The sequence below is a fragment of the Danio aesculapii genome, chromosome 22, assembly GCF_903798145.1.
Source record: "Danio aesculapii chromosome 22, fDanAes4.1, whole genome shotgun sequence".
Lineage (NCBI taxonomy): Eukaryota > Metazoa > Chordata > Actinopteri > Cypriniformes > Danionidae > Danio > Danio aesculapii.
Window position 1 is genome coordinate 9,483,654 of NC_079456.1, and position 24,700 is coordinate 9,508,353.

The 24,700-nt window shown below is 34.1% G+C and overlaps 1 protein-coding gene and 1 long non-coding RNA gene across 2 annotated transcripts; one reads left to right on the top strand and one right to left on the bottom strand.

The window, feature by feature from the left end:
* Positions 1–95: 95 nt before the first annotated feature.
* Positions 96–10,922, bottom strand: LOC130216131 (uncharacterized). The gene is made up of 2 exons (XR_008835768.1): positions 10,621–10,922; positions 96–2,463 (listed from the first exon to the last, which is right to left on the bottom strand). It is a non-coding gene; the product is annotated as an uncharacterized LOC130216131 (long non-coding RNA).
* On the top strand, positions 3,647–22,711 carry si:dkey-182g1.2 (uncharacterized). The gene is made up of 5 exons (XM_056448020.1): positions 3,647–3,995; positions 13,216–13,545; positions 17,252–17,569; positions 17,674–17,796; positions 21,135–22,711. Exons 1-4 carry the CDS (start codon positions 3,950–3,952, stop codon positions 17,784–17,786), a joined length of 807 nt encoding a protein of 268 aa, XP_056303995.1. The 5' UTR covers positions 3,647–3,949; the 3' UTR covers positions 17,787–17,796; positions 21,135–22,711.
* Positions 22,712–24,700: the final 1,989 nt, after the last annotated feature.

Consider the following 24,700-nt stretch of genomic DNA (forward strand, 5'->3'; position numbering starts at 1 on the left):
TAAAAGTACTGTATATGTACAGATGGTGGCATTAAACTTTCTATTACAAAACATAGGGTATTATAGATTGTAAAACAACAAGCCAAGAAGCAAAATGTCCGCTTTTTTCATTTTATTTTCTCTTAACATCACAACATTGAGGATTACAGTACATTAAATACAATAAAATAAAGGTACAACGGCACAAATTACAGTATAAACAAACTGTATACACATTCATTCATTCATTTTACTTTGGCTTAGTCCCTTTATTCATCCGGGGTCGCCACAGTGGAATGAACCGCTAACTTATCCAGCATATGTTTTACACAGTGGATGCCCTTCCAGCTGCAATCCAGTACTGTGAAACACCCATACACACTCATTCGCACACATACACTACAGAAAATTTAATTCATTCATTCGTTCTCTTTTAGGGTCAGTCCCTTTATTAATCAGGGGTCGCCACAGAGGAATGAACCAACAACTTATCCAGCATATGTTTTACACAGCGGATGCCCTTCCGGCTGCAACCCATTACATGGAAACACACACACTCATACACTACGGCCATTTCAGTTTATTCAATTCACCAATAGTGTATGTCTTTGGGCTGTGGGAGTAAGCGGAGCACCCGGAGGAAACCCACACCAACATGAGGAGAACATGCTAACTCCACATAGAAATGCCAACTGGCCCAGCCGGGACTCGAACCAGCGATCTTATTGCTGTGAGGTGACAGTGCTAACCACTAAGGCATCGTGTCACTTCATTGAATACATATTTTAAATCCTCTAGACTGTATTTATACTAATCAACTATATGATTTAAATCAGGGGTGCCCAAACTTTTTCTTATGAAGGGCCTGAACCCAAACTTGATCGAGAGCTGTGGGTCGAACTATTACGGTAAAGTTGTCCTAATTAGTTTCCTAATATTTAAAAATAGCTACGAAGCATTGCATCGCTTTAAATTATATTAAACAATGCAGTATATTTAGAAAAAAATCGTGATGAACTTACTACATTAAAAACATATTCCTTTAATAACACAATGGAATTCAATGCTAAATACACTAAGCTGCACCTGCCTTTGCCTTGATTTGCTCGCAGATGTCTTGTGTATTTGCCTTCTATCTTACATTTTTAAAAGTAATATTCATTTACAAAACAAAAGAAATTACAAAGCAAACAAACAAAAGGTTACATTAAATTTGAAATGACGATCTCTGTCAAAGGCAGCGCGGTGGCGCAGTGGGTAGCACAATCGCCTCACAGCAAGAGGGTCACTGGTTCAAGCCTCGGCGGGGTCAGTTGGCATTTTCGTGTGGAGTTTGCATGTTCTCCCCATGTTCGCGTGGGTTTCCTCCGGGTGCTCCGGTTTCCCTCACAGTCCAAAGACATGCTATAGGTGAACTGGGTAAGCTAAATTGGCTGTAGTGTATGTGTGTGAATGAGTGTGTATGGGTGTTTCCTAGTGATGGGTTGCGGCTGGAAGGGAATCCGCTTTGTAAAACATATGCCTGATAAGTTGGCGGTTCATTCCGCTGTGGTGACCACTGGTTTATAAAGAGGCTAATCCAGCATGAAAATGAATGAATAAATTATCTTTGTCAAAAAATTTTGCCCCAACCACCTCCCCATCATTCGCCTTCTATTCTCAAATGAGATGGTGGGCCAAATCAAAGGTTAACATGGGCCAACTTTGGCCCGTGAGCCCTAGTTTGGCCATCTCTGATTTAAATCAAACATGTTATTAAACTCTAAATCAAAGTCATAGTAAATGATGCACTGTTTTAAACAGGAATAAACACACATCATAAAAGAGTGATTACATGTTCTGTCTGAGTTATACAGTTGAAGTCAAAATTATTAGCCCCCCATAATGATGGATTAAATATTTCCCAAATGATGTTTAACAGAGCAAGGAAATTTTCACAGTATGTCTGATAATATTTTTTCTTCTGGAGAAAGTCTTATTTGTTTTATTTCACCTAGAATAAAAGCAGTTTTTAATTTTTTAAAAGCCATTTTAAGGTCAATATTATTAGCCCTTTTAAGCTGTATTTTTTTGATAGTCTACAGAATAAAACATTGTTATACAATAACTTGCCTAATTACCCTAACCTGCCTAGTTAACCTAATTATTATTATTAGACCTATTATTATAGATATTACTATATGTTATTTATTATTATTAGAAATGAGTTATTAAAACTATTATGTTTAGAAATGTGTTGAAGAAATCTTCTCTCTGTTAAACAGAAATTGAGGAAATAAAAATAAACAGAGGGCTAATAATTCTGACTTCAACTGTATATATTAAAATGAATCTGTTGATGTTTCATAGTGTTATGGATGCTGGATGAATGCAATGTTGGTATGGATGTAATGTTGATGTTTCATAGTGTTATGGTTCACTCCTTCTCCAGCTCCAGTCTCCATCATCTGATATCAACCGCTACTGGATCCCGGACCATCATGACTGCAGGAAAAATTAAAAAATAAATAAAAGTGGTTAGAATTATCCTATGGTGGACACATTTGTGGATTCAACAGATTTTTAATAGTTAAACTTAATACATACACTCAAAAAATAGTTTGCTGCTTATGCAAACTACTTAATTACAATGAGCTAAATCAACACAATTATTGAGGGTTTTTGTTTTGATAACTTAATTGTTTTATGTTCAATCAACTTAAATTTGTAAGAACAATTAGGGTTAACTTAATCAATTTGTGTTCAGGCAACTTGAAGGAATTACGTGAAACCTTGCATTTTTACAGCGTGTAATGTCAATGTGTAGACTTATAAGATGGCATCATGGTAACAAGAGTGAATTGCAAGATCAAAATCTGGTGGCAAAAAAATGTTAAACTGGTTGCATTTTTGTTTTTCATGTGACATTGGGTCAACCAGGCAATAATACATTAAGTTTTGAGTACATAAACTACATTTTTATTCATGAACATAAATTGAATAATCCATCGCACAGCAATGCATATGACATAAAGCCATTATTAAGTAGGAGCAATCCATCCAAGTCTATTGACTTTTTCTAATCAGGCTTAAATTGATCAATATTAATTGTATAACACGTTTAACGCAACACACCAGCTTTAAAGAATGAAATATAAAGCTGAATATAACTTATTTAATCATTTCCTAGTAGAATAAATTGAAGAAAACGGAGTAAGTAAATGGAAACAACAAGGGACCTAAGACTAACCCCTGTGGCACACCACACTTTCCTGTGTTTTGTTCCGCATCTGTTCATTTACGAAACCAGCATGCTGGTTATCTGACAAATTATCTCTTAGACAGACAACCATCCTATCCACAAATATCAATGTGATTCATAAATATGCTCAAGTTGGCTTTAAAGATAGTTGTAAAAAAAGTAAAGTCCAACTCAAGTGCTAAAATTACTAATTTGTTTGACAAATTTTGGCTCAACTAGATTAGTAACATTTAGACAGTTTGATTTATTTTTATGTCAAACATTTCTTATATTATTTTACAACTAAAACTCAAGATTTTCTCTCGTTCTTTCTTACGGTTCATTGAGAAAGACTTCCACTCTTTTCCCGACAAAAGCAGGTGTATGAGTATTTCGGTGGGGGCGGGTTGTTTGCGCATGTATGGTTTTCGTACGGTAGGTGGCGATATGGGACTGTCCCGCGTCACGTTACCTGGCAGACGGAAGATTCAGCCATTTCGAGCGCTGTCTTTTATTTGTAACACTATTGGACGTAAACCATTTCCACCTCTTACGAGCCTGGGAGAACATCGCACGCAAATCTCCGCGAATTCACAAGTTTCCAAGGCATTATTTAACGGGTTTTTGTAATTGTTGCTATCAATCTGATAGGGTGCGGTTGAGAAACCAGAACACGGCGGATTTCTATGGAAATTTAAAGCTCCGGCCTTCATCTTTTTAAAGCTTCACTTAAATTACTCAACTATCAACATGGACTACGCGAATTTGACGTTTCTTGTTTTGTTATTCATAAAAGGTAAGTAGCGATTTTATTTGTGTAGCTATATGACACTTTCGATTTTCATTAATAGAACCGGAAATATAGCATAATGCGTATTTGCTTTTGCGTACATTCCTATTTGTGTTTGTTAGCCTGCTAGTAGCGATTGTTTTTATTTGTAAGCTAGACAATGAAAATAAAAAAATATTTGTGTTCTGTATTTTGCGTTATTTTCCTTTATGAAGCCTACGACACCATTGGGTTTCAAGTTCAGGCCTTGCGGTAATGATTTTCAGCCTTTTGGAGATCGATGTCCAATTCACGTCGGGTCAATGTGTCGTGTGTGTATTGTGTGCTGTTTAGGTAAATTTAATTCACATTTTTAAGTGTCAATTTGTGCATTATTTTGAGTGGTGCATTTTTTTTGCAATCAAACTTCCGGGGGTAGGCCTTATTTGTTTAATGCTGTCAGCAATCCGTTTTTCACATGCATTGTTTCTATTTTATATAAGCCTATTTAGGTTCGGATGAATTTCTGGTGATTTCATATTGTAAGATATACACGGATATTTCAAAAGGCTCGTGATTTATTGTGGTTTCTGTTGCCTACGCATGTAGCTAGCTAATATGTCATTGTTTTTTTTTTTTGCTTGTAATGGATTTTTACTCACATTTTGTTAACAAATAAAACGCGCTGTTTAGACTAGATATTTTAACGGTGCGTCATGTTTCACATTAGCTGTTATACCAATCATCCATAGCGTTTTATGGTCGTGTTAAGCTGCACGGTCCGTTTGTTATTTAATGTAAGGTATTTAGTATTGTATTGATAAACTTACAATAGAACAATCGACATATCAATATCATACGATTCTTGTTAATTTTTTAATGATGAAGTAATTGTCAAATTATACATTAAAATGTCAGGGTGTTTATTAAATTGCCTTAAAAATAATAAAACAATTAATGTAGGCCAAACATAAATTATTTTAGCTAAATATCAAAAATAATGTCGTTAAATAGTTCGGGTTAAATATATAAATTATTAGATTGTTAGGCTGTTTCGTTAAGTTACTTGCAATGCAGCTGATTTATCAAGATACTGTGTGATTCGTTTGTAAAGATAAACAAATACCTTTACGAGGTAAATCTATCAGGATATCACTATGATAACTAGCGTGGCTAGGCATGGATGAGTGCACGTGTGCGCTCCTGCAATGTTTTGACAAACATCAATACTCAAGGGGGCGATAGGGATACTTTTGGTTGCGTGTGCGTCAAAACCGGATGTGTTGTGCAGGTGAGTTTAAACAAACCGGATTAATGCATGGGATCTAGTTTGAATACAAATATTATTCTAAGTCTGTTCCTGTTATTAAGTTGCTAAGAAAACTGATACCGCGACCTCCGTATTGAATGTGCGTTATGAATTTGCGTAGCGTTTCAGAGCGCAAAGGCGCGATGTTTTTCGCCATGTTGTTTGTGTTTAGGAGATTGAGGAAATGTTGATATTATATACCAACTGTTTGATTGGGAAATCTTGCTCTGGTTAAAATGTTAGTGTGGCTCCTGTAGGGGATGCTCGTATATTAGTTTTTAAACGGGTGGTGCGTATGAAATATTAAATGTTTTGTTTTTTTATGTCAGTGGATAGATAATCAATGGATTGCAATGTTTTAATAGCCGTGTATATTCATATATTCATAGTCATACAGATTGTTTATTTAACCAAAATATGGTTATTCAATTCCCAGATAATTGGTGAACTACTGTAATTTATAATTTAAACGTAACACAAGCTTACAAAAATACAAAGGTTAGCTCAGTGTTGTTTTTCAGATAAAGGTCACACGATCATTTGAGGACGTATTTGAATAGATTTTGAACCATTTGGTATGCTTGGTGCTGGATTGCTTTGTATGTTTTAGATGTTTTGTGATCCTCAAATTATCACAGACTACGTATGGAACACAAACAGTAAAAGATGCTTGAGCAATTGATAAGGTTGTCTGCATGATATTGTACTGTAGGTTTATAACAAGTTGTAGAATGTGGAGGATTATATTTCATTATTCCCACTGAAAATCAAACCCTGGTGTTCTAGTGCCATATGCTGCTATTTGAGCTAAAAAAAAAATCTTGATATATTTCCATCACCTCACTGGCTAAACAGATTAACTGGAAGCCAGATTTCGTACTATTTACAGGTCTTGTTTTAAGATACAGGTTTGAACAGCATAATTATGCAAGTATGTTAATTTTGGGGTCTGAGGTTTTACCCAGGAATGTTGATTTAATTTCAAGTAAGAATCATTTGACATAATTACCATCCTCAGTGCAAAAGGCTATGCAGGTTTCTATCATTTATTCAATGTATTCAATTTTTTTTATATAAATATATATGTATAATTTAGCATTTCATTAAAGGGATAGTTCTTAGGACTGGGCGATTTGGCCTATAATCAAAATCTCGATTAATTGAACATTTTAACTCAATTACGATTAATTAATAATTATTTTATTTATTTATTTTATATTTTTGCCATCATAGTTCACTGACAAGTTTTGCACAGTAACTCTGCTCACATATTACAAGTGAGAGATGTTTGAATGAAGGGTGCACTACTTGATTTTAAAACAACTGAAGGAAGCACACACTGTCTACTATGATTATGTGTTGAACATCAACGCTGAACAACTGAAATTAAAATGCACATTGCCTGACAATCAATAATCACCATTTTTCCTATAAAAAAGGGGAAAATAAATAGCTCACACTTTTGGAAGCAAAATTAATTATTTTCTAAGGTTTTTCATGTTAAAAGTATAACATAAGCAGTATCTCTTCTAAATAAAATAACTCTTGTATATCCTGTAAATACTATTTAAAACTGTGAATTTCTTGAATGTTCTTTAAACAAATATTTGAATGTAAATAATCATTTTAATTTAATGTAAAATATGCCATCTCAAGGCATCTCTGGTGCAGCTTTCAATCATCGTCAATGTAGTGCAAACGTGAAACGTGTAGTTATTTTTTGCCATGGACCATATGTGTGCGCTCGACGCAGAAGTATAAATCAGCCTTAATAGTGAGCTCGCGTGAGCACGCAGTATCGGGAAAGTAATTGATAAAATTGACCTGGAAAATTTTGATAGGTTATAGGTTCTGAATGTTGATTTCGATTACTCTTCCATTAATCGCCCAGGCCTAATAGTTCACCAAACTAAATGAAAATGTACTCGCCAATATAAGCTATTCACTTAATGTTACACTGTAAAACCCAAAAAGTTGAGGTAAAACCGATTGCAACAAGCCATTTATGTTCAAAAACTCCTAATGAGTACTGTGAACTTAATTCATTCAAGTAAACCTAGTAGTTTGAGCACAGTAAAACTCAATAAATGAAGAGAACTCAAACCAACTGAGTACTGTAAAAGTTAAGGCAACTTAAACCGTTTGAGGAAACTTGATTACTAAAACCCATTTGAGTAAAAAAGCTAATCTATTTGAGTACTGTGAACTTACTCCATTTAAGTTGAAGTAATGAGGTATTTAATTAACTCATTATCTTCAACACTGAGTTCAAAACTCTTTTCAAATGAGTAAATTAACTTCAAGTAAATTGAGTTAACTACTCTCATTTCATTTGAAATCTATTTCATAGAAATCTGCCTAGACATGTACCCTATGTAAATGTTTGCGTTCTGATTGGTCTGTCTCCTTTTGCTGTGTACAAATGCAGTAAAAGGGATTTCTGGCAGTAAGAAAGACATTTTGAAGCTCTGCACTAGTGAAAGATCTTCAAACGCCCTTCCCCCAGCAAAAGCCTTTAACATTCCCATAAAAGACGTAACTGATAGCAGGGAGAAAAGAGGCCCTTCTGTTTCAATGAAACCTAATGGAGGAGAGGCCTCGACATGCTGGACTAAATTCTCGCGTGTGGAAACTTAATGACGTAGCTCATGCTAAAAAGAAACTTCTGCATTTTGCATTTTCGTCAGGATTATTCTGGTCCTCATCATGGATAAAGCTCACAAGGTATTAGATTTATAGGGATAGTTCATCCAAAAAAGAAAATTGTCATTTACTTGATTCCAAATTTATTACGTGTTTATTTCGTTGAACACAAAAGAAGAAAACATGTTGGAAACCTGTAACCATTGACTTCCATTGTGTTTGTTTTTCATATTGCGAAAGTCGATGGTTACAAATTTTCAACTTTCTTCAAAATATCTTATTTTATGTTTAATAGAAGAATCACTAAAACCACTGGAGAGAGAGTAAATGGTGAGAAATGTTCAATTTTGTGTGAACTATGCCTTTGAAGATGTACTTTTTCACTGTTTCAAAATGGCACAATATTTCACTTGTCCTGTCTTGTGATATGTTAAAACATTTTGATTATTGTACATCATTACATTACATTAGAGTGTATTATAAGAAAAGTAAAGCATGTTTATTATGCATTTAGACTGTGGCATGTTACAGCAGGACACTTAAATTCTTTGCAGTGACCTATAAGAAGTCAAGCATGTTCATACTTGCAGGTCTTTACATCATTTACCTTGAAATGTCCTGCAGAAATACAGTTCTTCCCATGATGGGTTTCCTAATATTTTAATAAGGTATCTTTCCCTTACCAACACTGCATTTATTTGACAGGAAATCCAGTACAAACTGTAGCATTGTGAAATAATCATGCAACATGAGATATTTTCTATTTCAGTGATTTTAAAATGTAACCGTTTCCTGTGATGCTAAATTAAAATTTCAACATCGTCAGTGAATCCAGACTCATGTTATCATCCATTAAGTATTTTTGTGTGTTTTAATATAAATGTTAAATCAGTTTTTGTGGTCTCAAACATTCATTTCAGGACAAATAAAAGGTTCTCAAGGACAGCATTTTTAAGGGAACCTTTTAGAATCAATACAAATGTATTTTTACTCCCACATTTGCTAAATGTGATGCACATTTGTTAAATAAAAGCATTAATCTATTAAACACAACCCAAACATCTGAGTGGTGGCTTTCTTTGTAGATTTTAGGTTTGACAACACAACTGTTTTAACATTAACTTGCTACATCAGCAACAAATCAGTACATTATTTGTTTGAGATCATTTAAGACTGAAGTAAAATCCAGTTTGAAGCACAGGAAAAAAACACATTTTAAAATATAGCATGTTATAGCATAATAATACATTACAGTACACCCCATTTTGAAAATGAATATTTGTAAACATTTCTCAGTGAATATAGGTAATGTATTTTGGTGCATTAAAACAAAACTGATTTAATAAACCGATATATTTATACAAATACAATTAAATTCAAGCTTAATATTGCAAAAACAAATTACAACCTACAAAATTTCAACTAATTTTTACTTTATTTTTTATTTTAATTATTATTTTTTTTTTTGTTTCTCTTGATTTTTACCTCTTTTTTTTATTTTTATTTGTATTTCATATTTTTCTCTAACAAGTTTGGCTATACTACTTTTTGGACCGTTTATTGTAGGTTATTTTGTTAGATAAGCTCCAGATTTGGCTTCAGTACTGACTAATCTAGTGTATGCACAAATATAATATTGTAAAGCTTCCTGTTAAAAATATGAATTTAAAATATAGATTTGTGAGGGGTGTACTTATATATGCTTAGCACTGAATGTACTATTTCATATGATCAGTGTTGTACTTCATTTTTGGCCTCATAACATAGTCTCAGTGAGGATAAGAGACCTTATTAAAACCATTTTAACAAGACTAATCTTTCCAAACCTTTGATATACTCTGATCAAGACATTTAAATCATAAAAAAAAATCTTAATTCTAGCTTGCATTGTTTGTTGGTACGGTAGGTGATTGTTTTCTTCATCGAGCTATATTTATATTAGTTCTACATTGGTATTTCATAACTGCTTATCTTCGTCTCTCAAGTTTTTCTAAGTGATATGAAGCGTAAATGATTGTCCAGACCATAAATACTTTTTTAGAAAGTACCTTTTAAGTACGTATGTCCTGATCAGCGCTGAGAAAAGTAACATGGGTCAAGTGACTGTGGATACAATATTCGCTTGACACCTGTTACTTTTCTCAGCGCTGATCAGGGCATACGTGCTTAAATTGAGCCAGCTTTCTAAAAAGTATTTCTAGCGACAGCATTGGTGGTTATTGTATTAAAGTACTTTGTTTTTATATATTCAACCAACTATGCATTTCAATGTGCAAAGTCTTAAATATGGCCAAAACCTTCAATAGCTTTTGTATGCAGATCAATGCAGATATTGTTATTGTGAGCCATGAAGCGCCCCCTGGTGGAGGACTTGACATCGAAAACATAATTTACCGCCCTTAAGTCCGCTCTAGGAGAAATAATGTAAGCTTAACGACGAATATAACTATCTTCCTGACAAACAGTTTCCCTTATCACTATAAATTGTTGCTTTTATTATCAAATGAATCCAGCTTATGCCATCCATTCATGCCGGCAGTTTGATTATCTACCCAAAGTTTTTCACTGAATTCGAATCATCCACCATTTTTGTCAGATGACAGATCACTGTAAACGTATGCTATTGTACAAGAGATTTCTTCAAATGTGTCTAGTTCACAAACAAAACGCTTCTATGTATAGAAAATATAACTTTCTTACCCGTGTTTTGATCACAACGTTTGGTCCTATATGTTATGCATTATCCACCGCTTCCCTTCACAATGGTTTCTAAACGCGTATAGATCTCTATCAACATCATATTTCAAAATGTACACCATTATAGCTGTTTTAGCCGCCTAAACTGCTTAACACAACCAACGAATAACATAAATCCCTTATTATTTGATTTATCCGAAGGTAAACATCATCGTCTAGACATGTTATAAAGCTCTACTGTATAATCCAGTTTCAATTTTAATATCGCAGCTACACAATCGGACACCAGTTTCCGCATTCTGTTCGTCCTCTTTCTCGCGAGATTTCGTTTAAAATACTTGCTCATGTCTATTAAGACAGATTATCTGCGTCCAGTCCTATTAATATTTCCTCAAAATCGTCTGATCTTGGCTTTGGAAATACACTAGTGGGGCAGTGTTTTGTTTTAGAGGTTTTCCTGCAATGTGATGCATGAATTTGTACTGTAGCTATAGTGATCTAGAACACACTGTATTTACAGGCTAATATGAACATTTTTAAACATGTTTACATTCATTATTACTTCACAATGTATTTACTTTAACGTTTTACTACATATTTTATTGTGATTTATATTTTTACATGATTAAAATTGACTTACTTTAGGCATATATTAGTAGTAGTATTATAACTTAAAATATTGTAATTATATTATACATGTGTAATATAGACTTATACATTATTGACAGCAATGTATTATCTAATTTAAATTGAGCATTTATAATTTATTTAAAATGTTTAATAAATGTTTATAATAATTTACTAATTAAATTTTCTCTAAAACTGCAGAAAACACATTATGTTTACCAATCACACTAACAATAACCTGCTTCTTTTTAAAGGATAAAAATGGAGTACAAAGTGTACTTAAATGAAGAGACACCAGTTCCTAGCTGCCACAAAAAGGCAATGGACACGGAATAAAATAGGTTGCTCAGGTCAAAAATACGGAGAAGCAGGGATAACAGCAACAAACATTTTAAAAGAAAGAGGGATAGACTCCATTGAACTCATAAAATGCACAGACATATGTTCAACACGTGTCTACCTCAAGGTTTTTTTTGTTTTTTTTTGCATCCAGCCAAACAAATTGGAGTTGGATTAAAATAGATAGCTGGATTGACATTTTAATTAATGAAATAAAAATAAAAGTATAGAAATAAAACGTAAAAGTGTACAGCTTATTTGTTTGCATAAATGCATAATTTGAATGGTTTAGAGTAATAAATGATGTTTATAACTGCCTATAATCTATTCATAAGTATACTTATCTAATTATGTAATTTATATTGTTTGTTTGTTGTATTGTTTATTTGTTAGAACTCATATTGTATTGCTACCAACAGCAAGTGACAGAATTTCTTTTTCATTCCAATTACAGCAAATAACTCCTGCAGGTCCTGTAGGAATTATAAAATCCTGCAGGATTTGTCACTTGCTTGGATCCATTGTAAAACCTATAAGAAATTCATGCACATGTTGTCAATGTGTCCTACAAGATTTTATAATTCCTGCAGGACAGCAGCTATCCTGCAGGGGAAAAAAATAAATCCTTCAGGATTCCTGTAAAAAGTACTGCATGATTCTAAAACCTGTAGGAATTTTCTGCACGTATTGTCAATTTGTCCTGCAGGATTTCATAATTCCTACAGGATACCAACAGGTTCCTGCAGAAAAAATGAAAATCGGATTCCTGTAGGTTATTTTTGTAAGGGATTGTTGGTAAAAGGCTGTTAATCTTTAAATAAAAAAAAAATCGCATTCTGTTTTTTATGTATCATGTACTACAGTGTGTTTGTCTATAGATTTTTTTTTTTTTAGAAAATTGTGTGGATATTAAGTTATAATAAATCTAAATGCGTTGCCGGTAAAACGTCATTTATTTAAAATGGAAAAAAATCTGTGTGTTCTCTGCTAATTTTTCTCTGCTAAGTATGTTTATATGGACATTTATATACTGTTGAAGTCAGAATTATAAGCCCCCCTGAATTTTTAGCCCACGTTTATTATTATTTTTTTCCCTAATTACTGTTTAACGGAGAGAAGATTTCTTCAACACATTTCTAAACATAATAGTTTTAATAATTCATTTCTAATAACTGATTTATTTTATCTTTGCCATGATGACAGTAAATAATATTTTACTAAATATTTTTCAAGACACTTCTATACAGCTTAAAGTGACATTTAAAGGCTTAACTAGGTTAATTGGGTTAACTAGGCAGGTTATACTAATTAGGCAAGTTATTATATAACGATGGTTTGTTCTGTAGACTATCTGAAAAAATATAGCTTAAAGGGGCTAATAGTTTTGACCTTAAAATGGGTAATAAAAGGTAAAAACCGCTTTTATTCTAGGCGAAATAAAACAAAGACTTTCTCCAGCAGAAAAAATATTATCAGACATACTGTGAAAATGTCCTTACTCTGTTAAACATAAATTGGGAAATATTTAAAAACGAAAAAAAATATCAAAGGAGGGCTAATAATTCTGACTTCAACTGTACATAGTGTAGATCCATATTGCTATATAAAGTGTTTTATATTTTTGTTTTCCAGGCGTGCTTGGAGTTGAGACCAGTTCAGTGAAGACGCTTGAAGTGACAGAAGGCGACCCTGTCTTTCTAGACAGTTGTGTTACCAAAATACAGAAAGATGATAAAGTCGAGTGGAAGTTTGGATCTCGTGTCATCGCCACTATTGTGTCCAACAGTGCGTTATTGTATGACACCGATGATGGCATATTCGCAGGCAAACTACAAGTAAACGACCAAACTGGAGATCTCACCATCAGGAATCCCAGACCTAAACACTCCGGGCTTTATGAGGTGAAGATCACCAGTGTCAACAGTGCAATGCCATGCAAGACTTTCAGGGTTGCTGTGCTTGGTAAGTAACAGTAAAGACTTTATATTGAATACACAAGACATGTCACTCATAGGCATGGGCTGGTATAGGATTCTGTCAGTATGATAACCTTGGATAAAAATATCACAGTTTCATTGTATCACGGTATTGTGATTACTGCTCTAAAATAGATTTTTAAAAGTCTGGGTAAAAAACAACAACTTTTTTCCCCTTTGAAAACAATATATTTTTACTTTTTTTAAAGATTTATAATATTTTGGAGCAGTAAACATGTCAGGCTAAACAACTCAAATGAATCATTGACCTCTGTCTTCATTAGTTTCAAAAACACAGATTTCTTTACAATTTAAAACACCATCTTTGGATTTTTTTTCTGTTGAAGATACTGTTGTCCTAAAAAAAACAAAAAATGTAAATAAAAAATCTCACACATACCTTAGAAACGTACGGAGACCCGGAACGGATGTGGTGGTAGGGAAAAAATAGGTGGAAGAAAAAAAAATTGGTGGATGAAAAAAAAAAATTGGTGGAAGAAAACAAACCAAAGTGATAGGAAAACATATTCTTAAGTTTTTTTGCGTTCCCTTGCATAGATGTTTTGCGTTATCTCGCAAAACTGTTTCTCCACAAACACTTCCTGTTCACTTCATTCATGTAAACCCTCCCGTTTTTGCCGAAATTCTCCTGTATTTTACCATTCGATCCCACTATCATCCTATCATTAAGTATTTTTTCCATATTTCTGATATATTTTTAATCTTGAAAGCTCGCTGAAATTAATATTAAAATGTCTGCATTCACTTTCTTTACATTAAAGTTGTGCGTCGATCGTCGCCCTTCATATGCAACATCATACGCAACCTCATATGTTATCAAACAAAACAAAACTTGAGATTCATTTGCTGCTCACTTGTTTGACAACAGAGGTGTCATTTTAAATGGCGTGCACAGAAGCTGATCTGGGATCAGTTTATCATGCGGAGCGCGTTTGGCAGTCAGCACTTGCATGCATTCACTGGTTCAGGGGTTGCATATGAAAGACGACGATCGACGCACAGCTTTAATGTAAAGAAAGTGGGAGAGAATGGTAAAATACGGGAGAATTTCGGCAAAAATGGGAGAGTTTAGATAAATGAAGTGAACAGGAAGTGTTTGTGGAGAAACAGTTTTGCGAGGGAACGCAAAACATCTTTGCGAGGGAATGGAAAAACCTTAAGAATATGTTTTCCTATCACTCAGTTTTTTTTAATCTCCCACGTGTTTTTTTTTTTTTTTTTTTTTTTCCACCAATTTTTTTCCCCACCACCACGTCCCTTCCGGGTCTTCGTAGTTACAGTATGGGTAAATACAATAAGTAAATCAATATAAACAAATGGAAATAAAACACAACACAAATGAATGGTTGCTGTCTTGACACACACGTAAGTTTGCTTTTCTCAGATCTTTAGTTAAATTCTTCACCAATGTAACCATGGATGTAGCCAATAATGCTGATATGGCATTAAAACACAACATAACATTAAATAAACGAATACTACATGGAAACGAACTGTCAGATGAAGCAGCAAAACAGGCTATCTTCTTGAAAGTGACCGAACGTTTAATTCCTCTTGAGGACTTGAAACCTACAATTAATTTGTATATAAACGAAACATGGCAGAGGGAACGGGACAACTGCATAAATAATAAAGTACATGAAATGAACCCGAAAATAAATGAAAGACATTTAGCAAAGTATAATTTTGAGACCAGGCATGATAAAACTGTCTATACTAGATGTCGAATTGGACACTCTAGGTTGACTCATTTGTATTTAATCAATAACGAAGCGCCACCTAAGTGTAATTACTGCCAGACTGCTCTTACTATGAAACATGTTTTGTTGGAATGTGAAAGTTTGGATTCCATTAGACAAATTTTTATGAGAAGAGTACTTTGATGGATATTTTTAAAAAGGTACCACCAGGAAGAATCTTAAATTATTTATCAAAAATATTTATCTTATTACCTTATGAACTTATTAACTTATTAATATTTTTGTGTGGATTTTATTTATTTCTATTTTATATATTTGTCTAAGTAAATTTTTACTGTAATACGAATTTGTTTTTATCTTGTAATATTTTTATGTATATCCATTTTGCCATGAAATAGCCATACAGTAAGTTGCTGATGTGGCAATAAATAAATTAAATAAATGAATAAATAAATAGTCGGAATGTGTTTTCCTTGAAATACTGAAGCCAGTGATATTGGCAGTCAGTGCTTATTTAAAAAACATGTACATAAGTGCTGCAACTTACGATTATTTTAATAGTCGATTAATCTGTTGATTATTTTTTCGATTAATTGATGAATCTGATATAAAATAAGAAAAGCGTTAATTTCCAACCGTTTATTCAAAAAAAGCTCATCCCTGAGCTGTTATACTACTACTACTACTACTACTACTACTAGTACTACTACTACTAATAATAATACTTATAATAATAATAATAATAATAATAAAATAATAAAACTAAGTAGTTTTGTCCTGTTTTCAATCAAAAAGTTTTAAATCAAGATACATACTAGACACATGAAATAGCATAAGAAATTATGTCTTGTTTTCTGAAAAAGGAACACCTAAAAATTAAGTGATTGTTTGCTTAAAACAAGTTAAATTAGTTGTGAATTGGGTAAGAAAAATAATCTAAATGAGATATAATCTCAAACACACTTTTACCAGTTCACATAAACGTGTAAGTGATCAAGATCTATAACGTGAGATGGGCGTCTCCATGTTTATTTGCGGCCGCACGTTCGCCTCATTCATAAAAAGCAGAACACGCAGGATTCAGCACGTAAATTCACCAGTTACTCCCAAAATACATGCAAGTAAGTGTCTGGTGAACTTAGAGAAGAATAGATTCAACTTTATAGTTACTTTCACTGTGTAATGTGTATCTGATATGAATAAAACATATAATCTGCAAATTATATTTGAATGGATTGTTAGACTCTCTTGTGTGTTTACCTGTGTAGTACTTGTGTGTGTGTGTGTTTGCATGTCTAAAACATAAATGAAGCATTAGGCGATTAAAACGCTGTATAATTGTGAGAATGACACGTCTTTCTCAGCAGGGTTAAGATGGTTTTGTTTTCAAAAAAAAAAAAATGAGAAGCACTTTTCTGATAGTCCCTTATTGAGAACTCTCGCTGCCTCAGTGCCAGACACCACGCCAAAGCTCAGTTTGATTTTCTCAGTTGCCGCCCTAAAGGTAAACAAGCTAAAGCTAACTTGTCAAGCTGGATAACAAGTGAAAGATCAGCACCAGGGACTTTACGGTCCTGGCTTCAAAACGAAACAAAAGTAGGATTCTGTAGAGATTGACCCTGCTGTTGAACTCCCTTCCTCCTCATCCTTGTCTATGAGGCGCTGAACTCTGTATCAGTGCGTGAGAGAGACTGTGTTCACTCCGCTCCCCGCTCACCTAAAATGTTTTTCTTTTAATAATCAAATATTCCCATTTCGCACGACACAACGAATCGATTACGGAATTCGTTGCCAACGCTTTTAGTAATCGACTTTTATTGATTTATTTAATTCGTTGTTGCAGCCCTAATGTACATGCTTTCATTATGCATTAATGAATAATTTTAGAACAGCCTTTGCGCTGTAAAAATATAAGTATAATTAACACGACACTAACCTGGGCTTTTCTTAATTTTTCTATATGCATTTCAGATGCCATGCCTAAGGAGGTGTCCGTAAAGGTGGGAGAGCCTATCATTTTACAGCATAATATCCCTGACGTACACATGTATGATGTAATAGAGTGGATGTTTGAAGATGGCGAGACTGCCATCGCTCGAATCAACAAACAGATCAGTAAAAACCCCTCGTATGATGAAAAGAATGAGAAATTCAGAGGCAGACTGACGCTGGATCAGACCGGATATCTGACCATCGCAGACTCCAAAACCACAGACTCTGGACTTTATAAACTAGAGGTGATAGGAACCAATTTAAAAGGGAACCGGAACTTTCGTGTTCTAGTCAGCGGTGAGTACAATCTGCTGTTTGCTAGTCTTAAAGTGTGAAGATTTGTTATTGAATTCATAGGATTTATTTCTGAATTGATTGTCTCGCTTTCTTTTTTCTTACAGAACCGGGTCTGTCCACAGTTTCTATTGTGATCATTGTGGTGGTTATTGTGTTGATCGCAGTGGCGGTGTTCATCGGGATTAAGTGTTGCAACAAAGGAAAGACTGTGGTATGAAAATAGCAAAGTAAGCATCTTAATTTAACTTCATTTACTGCATTGCATTTCACTATGTTAAGGCAGAATACAAGTGTTGATATTATTTAAAGCAGTGTTTCCCAACCCTGTTCCTGGAGGCACACCAACAGTACATATTTTGGATGTCTCCCTTTTCTGACCCATTAACTTCAGGGTTTGGAGTCTCTTCTGATGTTATAAGTTGATTCAGGTGTGTTTGATTAGGGAGAGGTTGAAAATGTGGACTGTTGGTGTGCCTTCAGGAACAGAGTTGGGAAACACTGATTTAAAGGGCTTTATTTATTTGATCAACATACAGTATAGACAGGGCTTGACATTAACACCCGCCAAATGCGGGTAGAATTCAGCTGTAGCACCTCACTAGCCACTTTGGCTGGTTGTTAGTAATTTTTAAATTGCCAGTTCGGGCTCATTACTAAAGATCAGAACTTTAGTTTAGGACCGTTTGTCAATATGTATGCAAATGTGATTAGCACGACTGATAACTATTCGTGTGAGCAAAGAAAGCATGTGAATACCGATTGAGAGGATGTTCAGGCGATTGGTGAAACACAGGCGATCCTCACTCGCTGATGAGGGCATCAGTGTCACGCACACAGCGAGTGCTTAAAAGCTTCCACGTCCTTGCGCGAAGCAACCGTGACTGTTCAAACCATGGAAACGCAACTGGTGGGATTGCACCCACAGCTCCAGATTTTTTGTAAGCTGCAGTGGTTGCAACTTTCGCTCGAACCATTCTTTGAACAGATTATTAATGCGCCTAATGTTAACCGGGTGTCCGTGATCATCCTTTCATTATCGCACACAGTGTTGATCTCCGGCTTTCTTTTGCTTGTAGATAATTTTGTTTATGTGTTTTAATTAGCATCCTTTACATCAGGGGTCACCAAACTTGTTCCTGGAGGGCCGGTGTCCTGCAGATTTTAGCTCCAAACCTAATCAAACACACCTGAACAAGCTAATCAAGGTCTTACTAGGTATACTTGAAAGAATCAAGCAGGTGTGTTGAGGCTAGTTGGAGCTTAACCCTGCAGGGACACCGGCCCTCCAGGACCGTGATTGGTGACCCCTGCTTTACATTAACAATGCTTTACTTGGACATTAACTCTCCGTTAATGTATAGTTAGGAGTTTTAGCCCATCATTGAGTCTCTGTATTTACTTGTGTAAATGTGTGTAAATTTATATTTATTCAGTTTTTAAAAATGTTCACTAATATTATTGGATATAATAATAGTAATATTAAAATGTTCATATTATTTACTTATAATACAATTTGTAAAGTCATATTTTCTGTCTTTTAGCAGATATATTATGTTGAGAGACTTGCTTTGTTCACCAAATAAGTGGATCTAATTGGATTTGCATTGTAAACATTAAGTAAAAGTTAAAAATGTATTATTTTTTATTATTACATATATTCAATTATTCGTTATGATACTCTTAAAATCATTCCCACAATTCTCCACAGAAATAGCGAAAAATGTCCATTGCATTTTAGATGCATGAGAATAATTATTTTTATATGTCTATGGTTTTTTAAGAACATTTCTGTTGACTAAAACGTGTTTGTATACAGCTATATTTTGCTTGTTTTGACACATCATTTAAGGAAATAATTAGTTTGATGTGGCTAGATAATTTTTATTAAATCCTTAGTATTGAGCACTGAAAATACATGTAAAATAAAAACTAATTGCAACGTGACACTATGAAACCATAACCCATTTGTTAATGCACATTGAGCAAGCTCATACACACAAAAAAAGTTAAATGAATGGGGAGGCATGTGGGCATATCACCAGGCCCGGATTAAGAATTCAGAGGCCCCTGGGCACAATGTTATATAGGGCCCCCAACCTGGCCGCACCACTATAGTTGAATTAAAAAATAAGATTAATATAAAATGTTTTAAATAAAGTTAATCTATAATGTATTGCCCACATTTTTAAAATAAATAATATATATTACATATAGTTATAGTCCACAAAGAGTTAACTTCTTTTTAAAGCATTTAAAGCACACTTTGAAAAAATATATAGTAATATAACTAGTGAAAATTAATGGATTTTAATATACTTGTTCAAGCTCACTGAAGCAGTACTAAAAATATATATTTAAGTGTATTTTTAATGTATAACTTCTTCAAACTTATAATGCATATGATTTGGATAACACCTCTCCATTCCAGATCTATGAATCTGAGTCCTCTATAATATACACACTTATTAAGGATTCCTACTTGTCTTCCTCGTGATGAAGAGTAGGCAAAATCTGACATGTAGTGGGGGAAGAAAGAAAAATTAGTTCATCAGGCGCTGAATTCGAACTGGGTTCATGATCGGTCGCATCAAAACATGTTACCATGCGCATTACGAGCTACGCCTCTCACGCGTCTGGTTGCGCTCATTAGTTTTGTTGTCTCTGTCAATCAAACGGTGATGGGCAGGATCACTCAACCAGCATATTCCAACGAAGTGCGCTATTTGCACTTAGCCTAAATAGACGCTCCAAAATCAACCCCCCCCCCCCCCAAGTGCGCTCGGGCCCCTGGGCCTGTGCCCATAATGCCCATTGGTTAATCCGGCTCTGCATATCACAAAATCTAAATTAAGTAATTTTAGCATGGCAAAGTCACATTTATGCGTGTAAAATATTTATTCCCAACTAGTGCAAGTGAAAATGGTGAGCAGCTAGAAATGTTGAAAAACTACTAGCCGCAGTGGCTGGTGATCAAAAAAGTTATTGTCAAGCCCTGAGTGGAATATTATGATTGGTATTATGAATTTAAAATAGCAATTTTCTGACTGAATAAAGTTTACATGTATTCCTGCGATGCAAATCTAAATTTTTATGAGAACTTTCTAATAACCTTCATTTGTCGCTTGAAGAAATCATCATTATTTTATTTTTTTTTTTTTGAAGTTTAGACTTTTTTTTTTTTTTTTTTTTTTTTTTTGAAAAATGTACATTTCATTTGAAAGTAACGTTTTAAAAAAATAGCTTTTAAAGCAGAACAACAAGATTCAGTATTGATAATAAAATGATGTATAAAAATTATACATTTAATTTTTGCACAGTTACTGGCTTCCAAAAAGTCAAACTGTATGTATGTGTGTATATATATATATATATATATATAATATAATATAATTCTAAAAAATATATATATTTTTTTATTTGTAATATTTTTTATTTTGTATTTTGCATATTATTTTTTGGTACTTTAATCATAAAATCACAGCCTTTTATTCTTCACACTGCTAAATCTGTTGAGCTGTATGAAAGAGTAATTTATTATCTTTATTCTTATTGTGCTTTCTTTCAGATGGAGATAAAGGACGTCCATTGAAATAACAACAATAGGTCAGAGCGTCTGTAACACGGCTCTTGAAATGAACAAGAGCGAACTTTTTGGGCATAAATAGAGAAAACATGCTTACATAATCTACATATGCACCTTTGCTGGAATCATTTGGCTCTAAATGCTGATTTTATTCATTTTTGTTGTCGTTTTAAATCATTAGTCTCAAACTGGATTCCTGGAGGGCCGCAGCTCTGCACGGTTTTACTCCAACCCCAGTCAAACACAGCTGATCCAAATAATCGAGTTTTCAAAAGAAGCTGCGGTCACACCAGAGTTTGTGTGTACAAAATTCTGTCCTGCGGCGCTGCGAAGAGGGGCGGGATTAAACAAGATGATTAGACATTTAAAAAAAGCGAGCGATTGCTCCATGTTTTAAATTTCTGTCCAGAGGGGTCATGTTTTGATCCTCGATGGGTCTCACGCAGTCAAGTGATGCGATTTCGCAGGTCAGAGTTCACCAAGCTTGATCTTTGCACCGCAGCAAACTGCGAAACTTGGCGCATGACCCTGCGTTTCTGGTCTGACGCATTCGCGTGCGTATGAATGGAAGTCTATGGGAGAAAAAGCCCAGTGTGACCGAAGCTAGAGTCTTGAACACCTTGATTAGTTGGATCAGCTTTGTTTGATTAGGGTTGAAGCAAAGGAATCCAGTTTGAGACCTGAATGGTACAGTTAGTATATAATATGAGAAATCAACCCTGTTATAAACTGATATCTAATCATGCTGGCTGATGGGACTGCAGCTTTAATGCTTCTGGTGGATGTTTTTTAGATCATACGTTACATTGACTACATTTTTTTGAAACAATTGTTTTCTATTGAGATTTATTTCATGCCTTAGAGGGCCAAAGAAGGGACTGTGTGAAAGATGTTTTTATCGTAACTTTCTATATGTAACTACTTTAAGGTTTTAGATTTTACTGTCAAAGATGTTTTGTTTACATGAAGACGGATTGAGATGACTATTTGTTCGCTTAAAGGGCGATATGGTTAATGAATGTTTTCAGCTGGGATACTTGAGCTGTTTTTGAAATCGCTGGGATTCATCAGTTGTATGAATGCCAGATTTGTTGCACTTGCTGATAAGCCATTGAATGGCCTCACTTTGAATATGCAGCCTTACTGTTTTACTTTTTGTTATTTCTCTGCTATGGGCTGTAATGGGAAATGATGACCTCTCGCCAACCTGATTTCACCAAGTAGGACTGGTTTCTGGATTAGCATCTATGTTGATCCTGGAACAACATTCCAATCAGCCAATCAGAATTAAGGGATATGTTTACTGTTTATGTCAAGTTTAGGTTTACGCACTTCTACTTGATTATTATCCAACTATTATTCCTCTCTTGTTTTGGGAATAATTTACAGTTGTGGTTTGGGTTTAGGGGTGCAGAATAGATGTTGTGGATGTTAATCCGGGATTGCATTGTACTTTGCAAAATCATGATGTGTGAGGACATCTTGATGCCTTTTTGTATTGTAAGAAATGTATGGAATTATAAAAAAAGGATAAATACAGTGGATATTTTTAAGATGAATCTGTGTATTATTGTTTTTCAGTTGTGTGTCTAATATAGGACGTTAATCTAAATGCTGATTCTAAACATGGATCTACTTCAATAGCATTGTCTTTTTTATCATTACTAATTTGTGTTGTTTTCTCTTTTACAATGTTTTGATGTTCACTTTTTTCTGCATGCCTAGGTCAAGTTTCAGTTTTTGAAGTGTTTAAAATTTTGCTAAATCGCTGTCATTTCAGGGAAACAACTGTTAGTCTGAAAGAGTCAGGGGCATAGCAACCAGGGGGCACGGTGAGGATATGTCCCCCTCGCTTTTACAGACAGACCATTTAGAAACGGGTGATTAATAATTATATGAACGCTAATTTTAGATACAGTATCAGTCAGCTGTCCTCCCTCCTTTTTAAAAATGTCTGCTATGGTTCTGGTTAAAGGAACCGGTGTGCAGTAGAGTTTAGCTCCAACCCTTATCAAACACACCTGCCTGCAGCTTTCTGGGACATTCTACCAGAAACGTACATTATCTGTCCCTAAAATAAAAACATAAATACAGTGAATAAACGGTATTCAATCCCAAATAAATCTAAAGTAGACTGATAGTTAATTCATGTGAGTTGTTCTGTAAAATAATGTCATTCATTTGGTTCTCAGATTTATTTCTTTAATAAAACAAAAAACTTTACACTGTACAAACTCTGTCATTGTCCTCAGCCCAATTAAACCTACAGCTTTAATAGTTTTGTTATGCTAAAAATACTTCAGAAATAGCAAGTTTGTTATCATTCACATCATCTGATTACATGAAATTATAAATTCTACAAATAAATTTACAATTGTCCCCATGTTTCTGCCAGTTTTTTTTTTTTTTTTTGAGGTTGACATGCTTAAGTCAGGCCATGTCGCAGTTTTTATAAGTGGAAAGTACATTTCTGGTAGAATGTCCCTTCTAGTGATGTTGACGCTGATTAGCATGTTAGCTGATTAGCACAACTCTGCAGGACATCAGTCCTCCAGGACATTTTGCCTGGACTAGACATTTAGTGTTCTAACTTCCTTCACACACACGCATGCATGCATGCATACATACACACACACACACACACACACACACATATATATATATTTAAATTTGCCTTTCAAAAACAACAATTTAGGCCAAACTCAATCCAAACATAATCTTGCACAATCTGACTGAGACATGTCAGATATACAGTGAATCAAATATAAAGCCATAAAATTACATAAAACAAATAAACAAAGTATGAGAAAACCTAAAAAAAATCAACATACCGTGCAGACATCAAACAGAAACTCTGTCAGGGGTTAAATAAAACCATATTCTTGAAACAAATCGTTCAATTGTTTAGCCTTCTCAGCCTTCATAATTTTAAAAGCTTTACGTTGGTGGCAAACTCCTTTTAAAGACAGTCAATTGAGGAGCTGTTTTCAAAAATGTTGCGTTTGTGAATGAAGAATTTAACTAAAATAAGTAAACAATTTTCAAACAGTGAAGTCTTCGTCTTTGCTGTCCAAATGCACTCTAAATCTCACAATGTCCCAACTAATAGAAGGAAAGGTTGAATATATTGTTTTATCCAGCTGTCCACATCAGACCAGAATAGATTAACCAAATTACAATGAATAAATGTTCAACAGTTTCAATATAAGTAGTGCAGAACTGGCAAACATTACAATTCACATTAAATCTTTTTCTCTGAAAACCCTTTGCAGGGTAAATATCATATATAATATTAAAATGTACTACTTTGTATTTTGGAGGAATAAAAAATGTCAAATATTTGCATTTAATTTTCTTAACTAAATTCTTATTAAATGGTTGGAAAATATCATTTCTTTTAATAGGACCAGGATAGCATTCCTGTATAAGACACTTTCTAATAAACGCATTTGCACATTTCTTGTTGACAGAATTTAACTTGCCTAATTTAGTATCCATCATTTTTGGTGTGACAGTGGAATAAACTGGGATCTCTTTTAACATATTAA

Bases quoted from the DNA above. Each gene is read 5' to 3' on its own strand.
- si:dkey-182g1.2 (XM_056448020.1), top strand. From the start codon at position 3,950: ATGGACTACGCGAATTTGACGTTTCTTGTTTTGTTATTCATAAAAG. The intron at 3,996-13,215 runs GTAAGTAGCGAT...TTTGTTTTCCAG, and splicing joins TGTTTTGTTATTCATAAAAG to GCGTGCTTGGAGTTGAGACC. The intron at 13,546-17,251 runs GTAAGTAACAGT...TATGCATTTCAG, and splicing joins TTTCAGGGTTGCTGTGCTTG to ATGCCATGCCTAAGGAGGTG.